Source organism: Fibroporia radiculosa (genome assembly GCF_000313525.1).
Source record: "Fibroporia radiculosa TFFH 294 genomic supercontigs, scaffold1159, whole genome shotgun sequence".
Taxonomy (NCBI): Eukaryota; Fungi; Basidiomycota; class Agaricomycetes; order Polyporales; family Fibroporiaceae; genus Fibroporia; species Fibroporia radiculosa.
Genome location: NW_012133271.1, coordinates 8236 through 22489, shown reverse-complemented (window position 1 = coordinate 22489; position 14254 = coordinate 8236). Strand labels below are relative to the sequence as shown.

At 49.6% G+C, this 14254-nt stretch overlaps 5 protein-coding genes across 5 annotated transcripts; 3 read left to right on the top strand and 2 right to left on the bottom strand.

The window, feature by feature from the left end:
* Positions 1-910: 910 nt before the first annotated feature.
* Positions 911-2174, top strand: FIBRA_02291 (uncharacterized protein; the record flags this gene model as incomplete). The annotated part of the gene is made up of 4 exons (XM_012324154.1): positions 911-1411; positions 1461-1693; positions 1749-1866; positions 1926-2174. The coding sequence occupies 4 exons, from the start codon at positions 911-913 to the stop codon at positions 2172-2174; spliced, it is 1101 nt and encodes a 366-aa protein (XP_012179544.1).
* A 440-nt stretch (positions 2175-2614) lies between these two features.
* Positions 2615-6648, top strand: FIBRA_02290 (uncharacterized protein; the record flags this gene model as incomplete). The annotated part of the gene is made up of 12 exons (XM_012324153.1): positions 2615-2710; positions 2762-2800; positions 2854-2911; positions 2961-3303; positions 3357-4017; positions 4076-4394; positions 4442-4783; positions 4838-5059; positions 5111-5240; positions 5290-5372; positions 5426-5482; positions 5537-6648. 12 exons carry the CDS (start codon positions 2615-2617, stop codon positions 6646-6648), a joined length of 3462 nt encoding a protein of 1153 aa, XP_012179543.1.
* A 612-nt stretch (positions 6649-7260) lies between these two features.
* On the bottom strand, positions 7261-7904 carry FIBRA_02289 (uncharacterized protein; the record flags this gene model as incomplete). Its single annotated transcript, XM_012324152.1, has 5 exons — positions 7261-7384; positions 7440-7569; positions 7619-7767; positions 7829-7845; positions 7884-7904. The coding sequence occupies 5 exons, from the start codon at positions 7902-7904 to the stop codon at positions 7261-7263; spliced, it is 441 nt and encodes a 146-aa protein (XP_012179542.1).
* A 721-nt stretch (positions 7905-8625) lies between these two features.
* On the top strand, positions 8626-9952 carry FIBRA_02288 (uncharacterized protein; the record flags this gene model as incomplete). Its single annotated transcript, XM_012324151.1, has 9 exons — positions 8626-8655; positions 8732-8749; positions 8825-8941; positions 8996-9228; positions 9295-9357; positions 9409-9450; positions 9508-9524; positions 9586-9870; positions 9933-9952. 9 exons carry the CDS (start codon positions 8626-8628, stop codon positions 9950-9952), a joined length of 825 nt encoding a protein of 274 aa, XP_012179541.1.
* A 560-nt stretch (positions 9953-10512) lies between these two features.
* Positions 10513-11279, bottom strand: FIBRA_02287 (uncharacterized protein; the record flags this gene model as incomplete). The annotated part of the gene is made up of 5 exons (XM_012324150.1): positions 10513-10604; positions 10678-10755; positions 10850-10951; positions 11031-11163; positions 11217-11279. The coding sequence occupies 5 exons, from the start codon at positions 11277-11279 to the stop codon at positions 10513-10515; spliced, it is 468 nt and encodes a 155-aa protein (XP_012179540.1).
* Between the last annotated feature and the right edge of the window lie 2975 nt (positions 11280-14254).

Here is a 14254-nt window from a genome sequence, read left to right as displayed (position 1 = left end):
ACACATCACATGCTCTCGGCTTGTCCTTTCCCGGACTGCCTCGCAACAATAAGCCTGCTTTAGCCTTGCCATTTCAGATGAACCTACCGGGCGCGGTAGGTTTGAGAACTTGTAGCGCGTCGGCCCCACACCAATTAGATTTGCGAAAATAAAAATTTAAGCTCAATGATCTGGAATGAGCGCCCGTATCAGCGTGAGACTGCATGATCTAGCTGGAAAGTCAATGATAAGCCTGCTTTAGCCTTCCTTACCAGAGGTATACTGCAGCACCCATCAACCCAGAGCTACACTTGAAAGTTCTTGAAGTGAGAGGTCTCGAAAGCATTTCTCTTTTACAGCTATACTTCAAGTTACAGAATAGGCTCTTGCTTATTCTCCCCCATGAATCCCCCGATGAATCTACATGTGATTTCACTCAGTTCTTTTTAGATGAAGGCTGGGTCACAGATGTGGGAGCTGAGAATACAATAAATTGACAACTGGGGATAATATTAGGAGCACATACAAGCAGCAATGGGGCTGTAAATTACATAGTGGACTCGGAATTGACTAAATTGACTCGTTAGTTAGCGTCAATTAGCGCGCCATCATTGGCGGTTAATTTGCAGTAATTTACATGGGTCAGTTACAGTATAGAAGCTTGACCTTGCTGATTTTCGATAAATTGCGGACCGATTCCAAATTGCCCTTGCCCTAGCTAGCAGGCCATTGACTGCTGTGCGCGCGTGTGAATCATGCTTAAAACTCGAAGCAATCCTGCTGTTACAGACAACATGACGAGAGTGGACGGCGCTTAACACGCGTCTAGGCGTCTAGGCGCCTATTTCCTATTTGGTCATCAGTTTTCGTCGTGTTCGCGGTCGCGACTACTATAGTGGTGAGCGCACGCTGGCGGACGACAATCTCGCCAATGGGCTATGCACAAAAACGTCTAGCATCGACCGCTGCCAAATTAGCCTCTGTGTCTCCATCTCATGTCCGCGTATTTCCTCCAAAAGAAGCTGTCGCCAGCTCATCCAGCTCATCCCAAAAACACTTCTTCGATGCTCAGACGTGGGCTTCCTTGCAACCGCCACCGCCAACCTCCTTCACTGCATTTGCTCATCGAATAGGCCTTGGAAACATTCTGACGTCTATCGTCGACATTCAGCGAGCATGCACTCACCCATCCTTCGTACCGCTATACTCGCACCACTATCCGGACAAGCCTCTACCTGCCACGAATGCGAATCTTGCGGTACTGGGTAATTCGCTACTGGGTCTCTTTGCTACGGAATATGTGAACGCTTCATATCCGCATCTTCCAACGCGTGTTATGAAGGCTGCTGTAAGTGCATACGTTGGTCCGACGACCTGTGTGGGGATTGCCAAAGAGATGGGTGTGACACCTCTCTTGAGATGGAACAGGACTGTGCGTGTTTTTCATTGCTCTGGCACGCCTGCACTTATCATTTTTACAGCCTACTACACCAACAAGTCCTGCTGTGCTGCACCCAGATGCACTCAGTTCCGTGCCTCGTGCGTTGACCGCGTTGGTATACCAACATCGATCATTGTTGTCAGCCCGCAAATTTGTGCACAAGTTTTTCCTAAGCCGCGAAGTAGACGTGCGTAACATGATCAAATTCCGAGATCCCAAAGCCGCGCTGGCAGAGACTGTTGCGAAATTCGGACGTGAACGCCCAATTTCAAGGTGTGTACGGTTCATCTGCCAACAACCGCACCTTCAATGTTCGTTCATGTTACAGGTTGTTGAAGGAGACAGGTCGATTCTCCAATTCTCCTGTATTCGTTGTGGGTATATACTCAGGCGCGGACAAGCTGGGCGAGGGATTCGGCACCTCACTCAAGATGGCTGAGTACCGCGTGCGCAACATTCCCGCATGCATATGTTCCACGATCCTGACGTTGAATACTAATTCTAGGCTGCGGAGGACTCTCTACATCGACTGTACCTGATACGGCAGCCGTCACATTTGGTACAGCTACCGACATCGACGTTTGCTGGTGGGCGTGGCAACGTTTTCGAAGCAAACGGCACGGAAGGGAAGTATTTAGCGGGAGAGATGGGCGACTCAGAAGTACTATATGGTAGTGCAGGCCGTACAGGCCAGCGGAACCCAGGCAGGCGGTCGCAGGCTATCGAGGAGGAGGATCTAGAGGTCGTATTATAATGCAACGTTCTTAATATCTCATGCTAGTTTTCGCCTTGCGATTCTGCCTCAACTGCTGCCTCGCGTTCGCAGCGAGTAAGTATCTTGTCCAGTGCAGTGGCTGTTCCCGAGGTGCCCCTGGGGGCTCGATGCATCGACAAAGCCGTCGGACAATCGCGAGCGCTCGTTTCAGCGGTGCGTGCAGCCATCACCGCGCATAATCGACACTGCCACCAAGGGCGACACGCAAATAAAGCACCCCTGTACACGACACACGTCCCCACGCTGCTGAGCGCAAGACCCGCAGCCGCACGTTGTTGTCTGCCTGTACCCGCCTGGTGTGCGTCCAGGTTTGAGCTACCTCTCAGCTCGATTACAGCTCTTTACCAACACTCCGCACGAGCGCATAAACTTTGCAGCCACTGCTGTTGAAACGTTGACTGGCCAGTCTGTTGTCTACAATGGCAGTCTTGTCTCTGCCGCTTACGTTCCAGAATTCATTCTGGTCGCAAGATTACCGGAGGGGTCTGGAGGTGTTGTATAAACAGTTGGAGAGTGTATGAATATTTATTCTATTCTAGCATTCTTCGCTCATAGCACTGTTGTAGGGCGTTCTTGAGGATGATGAGATCGTTGCATTCATTCGGGTACGCACAACCAGCGATCATACGAGCGAGCCGGTTGTTAACTCTAGCGATAGGCAAGGGCTATTGCCGAAAGTGCTCTCGCGGAGTCCCTGTCTGCCTCTGCACCTGCAGGTAGGCATTCAAAGCTCTGTGAAGTACCTTTGTTCACTTCAACACACAGGGAAGGCATTTTCCCATGACGAAGGGGCGTCACTTCATGTGGCATTTCGAGGATTAAAGGAAGAATCCACCGAGCAGGGCAAGGTTCACGAGGCAGTTGCGCAGGAACTTCGAGATTCTGTAGCTACTCCGTTCGAGAAATGGGCCGTTGGCTACAAGGCAAGTATATCGTATCCCAATGCTTGTGTAGGCTGCTCAACTTTTATGCAGGAAAGGCTCAAAGGCAGCAAGCACAATGTGCTTGATGGTTGGATGGCTGCCTACGAATCAGCCCAGGTTGGTGTCGCTAAATTGAAAAATGATTATCTCTCGAAGATACGGCGAGCTGACGAAGCAGAGGATGAGTATGTATGGCTGTGGATATGTCTACATGGGACTAATCTGGTTTTGTTTTCAGTGCACGATTTGCTCCCATCCCACCCTCAGTTGGAGACAGATTCACCACTTCCCCAAACATGCAGCCCCGGGACAAACGCACTCCGGTGCGTTCGGGAACCGTGTCTGAGCGCATCTCGCAACGCTTCAAGGAATTCCGGCTCGGTACTGGTACTGCCCAGAGCGTCGACCAGACTCCTGAAGTTCACTTTGATGCGGACATTGAAGAAAAGGAAGTGCCCAAATTTGACAAGGGTAAAGGGAGGGCTACTGAGGATGTAATGACACCGCCCCAGGTTGCGTCGCCTCCCCCGTTGTCTCCTCCGTTGCCCCCCGCCCAGCTGGACACCAATCTAGTGCCTCCTTCAATGGCACCGCCGATCATCCTTGCCGGGGTCGCCTTCACTCCAATGCAGCTGTCCAACCTGCTTAAGCGTGCCAAGGGTGAATTGCCGCTACGATCCGTGCGCTTCCCTCTTCTCGGAGAGTATCAAGAATGCTTCAGCGGCGAGGAGTTTGCTACTTGGCTCAAGGAGAAGGTGAAGGAATACGAAGAAAATTTGGACCGCGCCGCTTTTGCGGCACGAGAGCTGACTGAAAAGCACGATTTACTCCGGAGGATTGGCCAACTTGGAAATGATTATGAGAATGCGGCAGATGCGTATTATCAATTCAGACCGAAGGTACGTAGAGTCTATCCTGCAATAGGCGTCTCTCTACAACGTGATTTTGTCCGTATAGGCCTTCACCTTGGATGCAGTTTCCACCAAGCCAGATCCGGTTGCTTCACCCATCCAGAAGAACCTATCACCTCTTGCAGAGAACGTCGCCAAGACTACCAATACCTTCGCATCACTCGTAACTAAGGCGCTTAACGCAAACGGCCAGGCGGAGCCCGCTCACATTCGCGCTCGCCGGGATGCGGAAGTTGCGGACAGGGAATATCGTGTAGCCGTACGCAAACTCGATAGACAGCGTCTCGCCCTTGAGGAAAGAGTTGAAGAGACTCTGAAGATGTTGCAGAGGTGGGAATTAGACAGGCTACGGGCGGTCAAGACGGGTAAGAGTAGCTTCCAGCGAACAGAATGCCTTACTCAGTCTGTACAGTTCTTCGTCAGTACCATGTGGTCGTGTCAAAACTATCGAAGGCGTATGATCCCTCAGTCCAGCGCTCCGAGACGTTGATCGACTCTTACCATCCAGAAGCCGATCTCAAGATCTTCATCGAGCGGCACCGTACAGGTCCTTTCCGTCCTGAGCCACAGGTGTACGAGTCTGTTACTCATGACGAATCTGATGTCGTTTTTGGAATCGACTTGCGCCGATGGGCTGACAGCGGCATGTGGCATCATTCGGATACGGAAGAAAAGAAGGACGACATTCCACCCGTCCTGACTATGCTGCTTGTGGCTGTTGATGAGGCATATGCCAAGCTGCCCACTGATGCAGGTAGATCTTTCCGGTGCCCCATCGAAATGGCTTACTAATGAAAATGACGCGCAGATAGACGCAAGACTTGGATTTATGATGTACCGCTTGCCTCCGTACATCACCTTCGGGAGTCTCTTAACGCCATACCGCCCGAGCAGTCCCTTCCCAACGATATCTTCGCCAAGTATGACGCTCCTGTCCTGGCCGGTGCGGTCAAATTGTGGGCGCTTGAATTGGACCCGCCGATTGGTATGTATGAGGGTTGGGATGAGATGCGCAGGCTATACCCCACAGGTGTGTCATCAAAATAGTATCGGAAGACAGTCGAATAATCAAGTCCTGCAGTGGGTTCTAGTGCGAAAGGAGAGGAGGCTCGTTCGGAGGAGCTGCACATCCAGGATGTGCAAGCTGCCTTGCAAAAATTGCCCAGGGTTCATCTTTTAGTGCTTGACGCTATTGTGAAACACCTCAAGAGGTTAGTTGCTTCCGGTTATCTGTGTATTTATACTGATCTCACTGCCAAGGATGATTGCATCAACTGCTGGAGCTGAGAGCGAGGAAACGAGTGAAGTATATATTACTAAGCTTGCCCTGTCCATGGGCAGAAGTGAGTCAAGGCTCTTATTGATGTTAGGTACGCTAATTGGCTGTAATTTATAGTCATTCTCCGACCTAAGCAAGAGAACGAATTTTCCATCCAAGACCGCCATCCGACACGTGAGATGCCCGAACACATCCTAGTTATCTCGAGCTGATCTCTGCACGTTTTAGTCCTGTTTATTGATCTTTTGAACAATTACGAGTCAATCCTACCACCTACCCTGGAGAAGAAGAAGCGAGAGTCTCAGCGTAAGGCTCCTGTGCGTCGTCGTACGCGACCCGTCGATATGCGTATGAGTCGTAGTCGCATCTCTGCAGGGGCAGATCTGCGAGAGCTTCAGTCGCAGCAGTTTGAACAACGCACGGGAGTGAAACTTCCTCGTCACTCTCCTCCACTTCCCAATGCCCCCGTTGCTCATTTGAACGATATCCCTGGCAGTCCGAATGCTGAGCCTATTTTGTCCGACTCTGCACCAGCGTCAACGGTTATCGCAGAACCTGAGGAGCTTCCTTCAATTCCTCCGCCCCTGCCTCCGGCTCCAGGTGATATCGTCGTTCACGATAACAGGACCATCGTTCTTGAGTCTACTCCTGTGCAAGCAGGTCTGACTGATTTCGCTGCAATTCCTCCCCCGCCGCCTCTCGAGGCCTCTACAGTACCTTCTCATCCGGTATTCAAGGAGCCTCCGCCGGAGACCGATGATCTTCCGCCGCGTCCAGTCTTCAGGGAGCCTCCTCCAGCAATTGCTTCCCCTTCGCCCACTATACCAGTACCAACGTTCAATGCTCCTCCCCCGGAGCCTACCTCACCTGAGCTGCCAATGCCTTCATTCAAGGAGCCGCCTTTGGAGCCTGGCTCACCTCCTTCAACAATTGTTCCCCCCATCCTCCGTCCTGAGAGTGTCAATGCCCGTTCAGCCTCTCCCCGTGTCTCCTCGTACGAGTCTGTAGGCTCTCGTAGCCCGTCGCCTATAAAGCCGATCACAGGTGCGGTGCCGTCTGTGACGAGCCCCGCTAATGACCCACGTCTCCGCGGCCCGCGGTTGGCACGGACTCCTCGAGTCTCAGGAAGCGGTTCGGTGAGCAACATGGTGAATAAATTTGACAAGCCGGGAGGATCTCGTCCCGGGTCGCCTGGTGTAGGGGCCAACGGTGGATTATCCCGTGTGGGATCGCGAACTTATGGCGGTGGCCACAGCAAACGGTCCAGCATTAGTCGAGTATCTGAGTTCTCCAGAAGGACGGTGGCGAGTGATGCGGAAGATGAAGTTTTTGAGCGGTGAAGGCTGGGTTTGTTGACCAAGGTGTTGGTGTAAATCCATGGTCTCAGAGAGACCATACACTGCCATGAAGTGTTGCTATGCATTTTATGACTCGTTCATGAGCTGGTACTATCATATTATTCCGTTATGCCTGATATGTAAGCTTTGCTACAATCTTCTTTATTTCCAATCTCGCAAATCTGTTGCCAATCTGCACACCGGTGCGAAAAAAAAAGCTGATTGGTGTACCCTTTCTTTGTCCAGCCTGATCAGGATTTTATTCAATGACACATAATAACAACTAAACATGTCAATCCTAGTACTCATCAGCTCACAAGCTTTAAAACGCATCCGGAGAAGGATTAACGGTAGCCGATAGTACGAGATAGCATGATACCGTCCGTACCATCACCCAGCCGAAACTAGATCCCCGGTGCGGACTAGCTCAGTGATATCATTGGTACAACTTCGCAGGCACTCGAAAAAATTGAGCACCGAAGTTAAACTTCATTGTTCAACTGCAAGAACAAAATGCCCAGGACATCATACTAATACACATGTAGATTAGGAAGCACAAGACAGAACTAATACAGACATACAACCCTACATGATAAACATAATGTCCGACAGGATCTACACCTCCTGCGATGCGCCTTCCTTCTTGCCCTTATTGGATTTTGATGGGAGGAGTTCCGGAAGAATGAATGGTACAACACCGCCCTGACTGATAACAACATCACCAAGAAGCTTGTTCAACCTAAATACAATAAGAAATAAGCAAAACGAAACAAAATGATAGTTTCCGAGCATACTCTTCATCATTTCGAATGGCAAGTTGAAGATGACGAGGAACAATACGTTGTTTCTTGTTATCACGAGCCGCATTCCCAGCCAACTCAAGGATTTCAGCAGCGAGGTATTCGAGAACTGCTGCAAGATACACTACGACCGAATAAGCGATGGCATAATTTGCCGCAGAAAGCAGACTCACCAGGAGCGCCAGCACCAACACGCTGTGCATAGTTGCCCTTCTTCAAAAGTCGGTGCACACGGCCAACAGGGAACTGGAGGCCCGCCTTTGCCGAACGCGACTGGGACTTTCCAGCTTCAGCACCGGACTTCCCAGACGAGGATTTCCCACTGAAATGCGGTCCACAATCAGTTTTTGGCCTTCTTACGCAGCCTGAAAGGCTGAACGCACGCTTTTCCTTTTCCAGACTGCAGAATGGATAAGATGAGCCTATGCATTTACTTACGGTAGGTGATATGCATACCATTTTTGTGCTGATGTATAACAGAGAAAAGATGCTTTAGCAGTGGTGATGGAAAACGGAGAGGAGGGCTTATAGCAGGACGCGAAGGTGGCTAGAGCTTATATAGCGCGCCGCGGGCTTGAAACTCCGACAAGTGCAGTCAACAAGTCGCGCGCCTGCACGTGACTGACGCGTATTGCCACTGGCACTAGTGGCCACGTCTGCCCAGTTTAGCGCGAGTTTAGCGTGCGGACGCCGGATTCACGACAATCTTACAGTCCAAGGATCGTTCCCCTTTGATTTGGGATGTATGCAGACAGCCCTACTCATGTCGTTCACCTTATTGAATTTACGGCCACAAAAGCAAGCTGTATGCTCCGATTCATTACTAGTATCCTTTGCGAGTAATATTTATGGCATGTGGCATTACTAGCAGGTCTTTCTTTCACACCGGCGTGCAAATATAACCCAGACTGTGCTTTGTTCAAAGCAGCTTATGCCAGAGTTTTCGAAGGCCCCTGTTCGGGAAGTTTGTGGCTTGTGAGCGCTGTGGACACGAGGACAATGCACCTGCGGAGGAAGCCTTGAAAATGCATTCCACGAGGTCCAAGGTTGGCTTGCTATCAGCTCAGCTCTCACTCACGGCTACTCTCCACTGCTTGTCTCCCAGTATCCCAGACTTTTTGCCTCAACCTTGACTCGGTTTTATCGAGCTCTCTACACCAGGCAGTGCCTCTGGGTATTAATGGCTCCGATCACACCTACCAGTGAACAGGTAGGGCCGTAGTGCTCGTCGTGGGTCTTTATTGGCACTGAATCACTCACGATACTTGCCCCTCCCCCCCCGACAGGTTCCTGTCCTATACGTCGTATGTCTCTTATCTAGTGTTACGTGATTCTGACTTGATACTGACTCCTGCTTCTTCGATGTTGCTCTTTCCTAGATTGTTGTGTACACAGTTGTCATATTTGCTTTGTGGGTGATACCTGGAGTACGGCTACTCATCAATCCCCTCAAGCTCTTTACGATTGGCTTACACGAATTCTGTCACATTGTTGCGGTAGGCATCTTTACCCCTCCGCCCACATTCGTGCTGATGATGACTCCGTTTCAGGCGGTCTTCACAGGGGGCAAGGTTGAACAGGTGACCATTGACCCTGATCGAGGGGGCGCAACCGAAGTCAAGGGTGGAAAACCTCTATGCATACTTGTGGCAGGATACTTTGGCTCAACGATCTTCGGCGGTATATTCGTCTTGGCCGGGTTTGACATCCTCATGGCCAAGATAGTGAGCTTTTTCCTGGGGCTCGGATTGATTGCCCCGCTAGTATTGGTTCGCAACAAGCTGTGCGTATATTGATCCTCTCGCTCATGTTACTCGCTCATCGCTGTCTGAACGTCATGTACTACTAGGACAATCCTGCTAACAATCATATACGAAGGCATTCTAGTCGGGTTTTGGTTCATAGATCACGGGTATGTACCGCGTCACATTGCTCTGTTCAACAGAGGTCATTTGCATCCCAGGCAAGCGCTGCGTTGGTACTGCCTTCTCGTTGGAGTTATGAAGTTAGTATCGTCCGATTTCTAATTCCAATCGTCCGTCTTACTCTTCCTATCATTCAGTGTATTTTATGTCGTTTGTACGCTTACCAATCTGTTGTGAATGCTTGCTGGAGCACCCGGGACTGACATACTCCTCAGGGGACATTGCGGATGATAAGTATTTCCGGAAAGCAAATGATTCTGACGCGAGCCAATTCGCAATGTTGTACCCCCGTGTTGAAGCCCATTGTGAGTGGTATCTCCTGTGCGCCAACTTCTTTACAGCACAGCTCAAGTATGGCAAAGCGACTGATAAGAACCGTATCGCATACGCAGTGTGGGCGGCGCTGTGGATCTTGTTCGAGATCGGCGTCCTCATTGGTTTCGTGTTTATCGGCATTGTTGCATTCAGGCTTACAGACCAGGAGATGTACGAACAGGCTGGTGAGTACTTTTCGTATCTTTTTTTTTGGGTGGACTCAGTTATTAATTGCCGGTCGTTGCAGCACAATTCTTGCCTACATAGAGATTAGGATACCAGTCGTCCGTGGTTTACATTAGCGCTGACGAATTTACGCGCAAAGGAAAGTCTGTATACATACTACGTAACTTATGTCCTGCATTTTTCTCCGGCAATGCATTCACGGACTGTGCCCATGCTGGGTTTTGGGGTGTACATTACACTTACTTGAATGATCGATTGGTCTCAGGCAGTACTTATCTCACACGGAGAGGGCGCTGGACGACCAAGTCTAAATTTAATCGACCTTGGGCGTTCACTCGCCAAAGCTCTTATATCGGTAAGTCACAATGTGTATAAGCTATTACATTAGAGAAGATTTGTACTCATGTGGGTAAACATTCACCACATACAAGGAAAGCAGTTCAGATAGACGAACGGAGGTTGCGTAAATATTTCACTTTGTCCTAAACATGAGAAGTCGTGAATGGGTCGTATACAACAAGGGGGCCATACAAATGATCAGCCGTTGGCGGGTCGTCAAGCGAGAATATGCGGAGATTAAACGAAATTCAGATATTGGGCGATATACCATAAAGAAAGCGACGTCAGACAACGAATGTCAACTATTTTCGTGCTGCCCGTCGTACAAGGGATGCAAGAAGGATCGTGCCAATAGCAGCAGCCCCGCCAGCAATGGCCATGCCGATGTACCCATCTATAATTATAAGTCGCACGGATGCAGTGAACTGAATAAGAATTTAAACCGAAGCGTAAGATAGAGAACAGACCTCTTGTAACCCGCTGCTCGATAAGTGAACCAAGACTCTGTGCTTGGAGATTTGTGGGCTCCTTCTCTAAGAGTAATGCTAATAGGACATAATTCAAATGGTACGTGATAAGACGTATTGTCCATTCATGTTTAAGTCAGCGGTTGTAGTTCAAGTAGTAAATAAAACATACAATTAAACTTCTTTGCCTCCTCATAGTTGCTCATCTTGTAGTGTCCAAGGGCAAGGTAATATAAGCATTCGCGTCGTCGTGTCGGCTCCGAGCGATATATATCTGTTGTTGAGTTCAACATTTGTCCCAAGTACTCGTCAGTCGAGGATGTACACTAAGGGGCAGACCAGGTTGATCGAACCTTGCAGTAACCGTACCCCTTCTACCTGGTGCTCGCGCATCGGGCTCTTGACCAGACCCCAGGCATAGTTAAATTTTGTTTGGATTGAAACATGCGCTTGTGAAAGTTCTTTCTGATATTGCAGACGTAGGACCTGATATCATCCGGTAAGAACATCAGGGCGAGCTGCTAGAATGACATACGCACTTCAAGTTCGTCGTAGGATAATGACACCTCCGCATCTGCGGCATATGGAAGCTCTGTGGGCATAGCTGCTTCGAGTCAAAACAGCGATATAGTCTTTGAAAAGAGTCAGTCTATGAAATCGAGGAGAGTGGTACTAGTAGTCCCAGTGGGAGGACTCAACTGCAGGACGGAAGGCGATCGCTTGAGTTCTTGACCACGTGAAACCATCACGTCACTACGACTTGATTCCTGAACTTTGAAGACTGGTCTACCACAAACACAACGTACTTTGGGCTCTCTACTCCTGGAATTTCTGACAAGATGGCCGTGGCCGCCTCTGAAAATAACAGAACAACCCCGACCCCTTTGCCAGACCCTCAGGACAATGTCAAGCCCGATAATTACCGCGACAAGTTCCAGGTACGCCTCTTGTTTGTGAACCATGTTTGTACCACCCCTGGCTATCTCAACGTTGAACCAACAGGGTCGACATGTAACCTCGAAATTTATTGAGTGCGTCTCGCCCTATTGAGTGCAGATCCAGACTAATGAATCACGCGTGGCCTCTAGTCCATGTGAAGGCGCAGCAAAAGCTTCCATGGACTGTTTGAATCGAAACGATTATGACAGAGACAGATGTTTGGATTTCTTTCAGGCGTATCGGGATTGTAAAAAAGAATGGGTGCGTTCTCAATGTCTTGTCACAAATATTGTGATTTTCGCCGCTGATAGCCGCTGCTTCAGATTGAACAGAGGAAGGCAGACCGTCGAGCTGGTCGTCCGACAGCTTGATATGCAGACGTGGATATCTGATAACTTGTTGCTGTACATTATTTGCATTGCATGTCCCTGGTCTAGACGTTTTGATGCTACGTACTTTTGAGACGAGGGACTCGTCTCTGATCATCATAGCCGAGGTACGCTTTGGCACGTTTACTCCCTATCGCCGATTGAGGTATCTGATCTACTTTCTGTGTGAGGAGATGAAGTGCTAACTACAAAGTCTTTCGTGAACTCTTAGGCATACGACTTGACAAGAATTGCAGGTGCCTGCCTGCTGCCTGTCTCGCGTTGCAATATCCCTTCTGTTACGTTATTGCCTGGTAGCTCTCCATATCCACTACTCCCTTAACTGCTTCGTCGGTCAATTTAGTAGGCTTTACACATGGCTGATGGTGAGTTTGAAGCCATCATAGCCGCTCAGTCGGAACTGAAACATCCAAGATATCCATGTCAATCCCTTGAAGTCATAGCCTTCCGAACCTACTGTGTTCTCGAGGCTGCTCTTTCTACCAGCTTCCATGCATGCTGTGCACGATCACTTACAGCCGCATTGCAGTAGCATGCGCCATATTGCACCCCCCCTCCCCCCAACAGATTGGTACTCGTGTCTCGGTTTCGTAGGTCGACGATTCGTTCTCTATCAATGATTTCATTTCATTTACATGACATAAATCCCTATTAGAACTTCAATTTCTTCACGCGCTGACATAAAGCGCTGCATTCAGTGCTTTCGATTGCTGCTAAGGTTGTGTCGCGGTCGGCATTATATTCAAGATCGCTCACTGAATTAGCATCATATCTCAAACCCTGTACCACAGCTGGAGGACTCCTCTAAGTTGACCGGTACGCAGCGTGCAAATTTTTGCATGATGAACGGTGCAATCATGTAAAGCATGTTTTGAACATATAGGCCATCTCCACCTGTTAAATCTTGAGTCCCATCAAATTTACAGACCTGTAATTAGGTGAGGTTATGGTGTTACGAACCATACTACTTGTATTTCCTCTTTGTGGAGGTCTGCTTACTGTAGCACCCAGGGACCAGCACTGAGGGGAGCATAGCCCATCGACGATCAGGTTACAGACGGCATCACTTCTCTCTTTCTTTGTTGCAATAAGGTTGCGGCTGTCTCCAGCCCCTATTTGGTACTACGTCCCGTGACCCTGCCATCCACCAATCTTCCGCCAGCGAAAGTGAGATACTTTTGATTTGCTATCCGCATAGAAATTATCCGGCTCTAGATGCAATCCATCTGCTCGCGCAGCCAAACGTGCCTAGGCGGGTCAGTATGTATGTCTAGGGATTTGCCCAAGTACCTTCCTACTCGCGGATGCTCGTGGGCTACCAGCATGAACTGAGTACCTTGCTTCTATCCAGACCACCACTGTTGTGGAGCCCTTCGCATATCCGGTCCCTAGCTCGCGTCCTTCGAATTTCGAATATCCTATGAGCAATATTGTGACAGTTCACATCTCAACACTGTCTAGGGAGCTGATCTGCAAAATAGCTCTGGAACACCATTTTCATCATCACAGATGTGCCTTAGCTTTTCTAATTTCGGCCCCACAAAGCTCCCAGGCGTCTCAGCACACCCACCGGCGGTTTCGAGAAATGGCGCAGCTCCCCCTTATCAGCGTCAATTCGGCCACCATAGCCATCGAGAGCTTGCTTTATGGCCTCTTCTTGCTCATGGCTGGGTGTGTTCTGTACTTCCACATCGGTTGCGCGACATCAAAACAGTCGACTGTAGATAGAACCCGGATGTCGAGTTACTTTACTCCAATCATCATAAGGTCCATCCTCATCGCCCTCACTGTCACTGGTGTCAGTTTCTTGCTTTGTATTTGGTGGTAATGTATAGACTGACCATTACGTGCGGCACTGGATTATGACAGTGAAGCGCATCTTCGATACCTTTGTGGATTTCATGGATGAAGTAACTTTGCTCTACGTCGCTGACCTTGCTATGGCGACGGTGGTCAAGATGATGCGGCCATATGCTGACTGCCTCTTCTGCAAGCCCTAGTACGTCTCGGCGTACGATCGAGAAATCATTCGCCATGCGTCCAGTCGCAGTCGACATTCCACGTGGTTTTCACAATGTGGTCGACGACAAAGGCCGGGCGATTCAAAGGAGCCCCGGCGAGTACGACATGGCTGTATGAAGCTCATGCACTCACGTCTGTGCATTGTTGGGTTTAGACCAGTTACTATCACATGTTCGGCGTACGACGACCTCCGCCGACCAGTGAGCGTTGTTACTATGCACATTCGA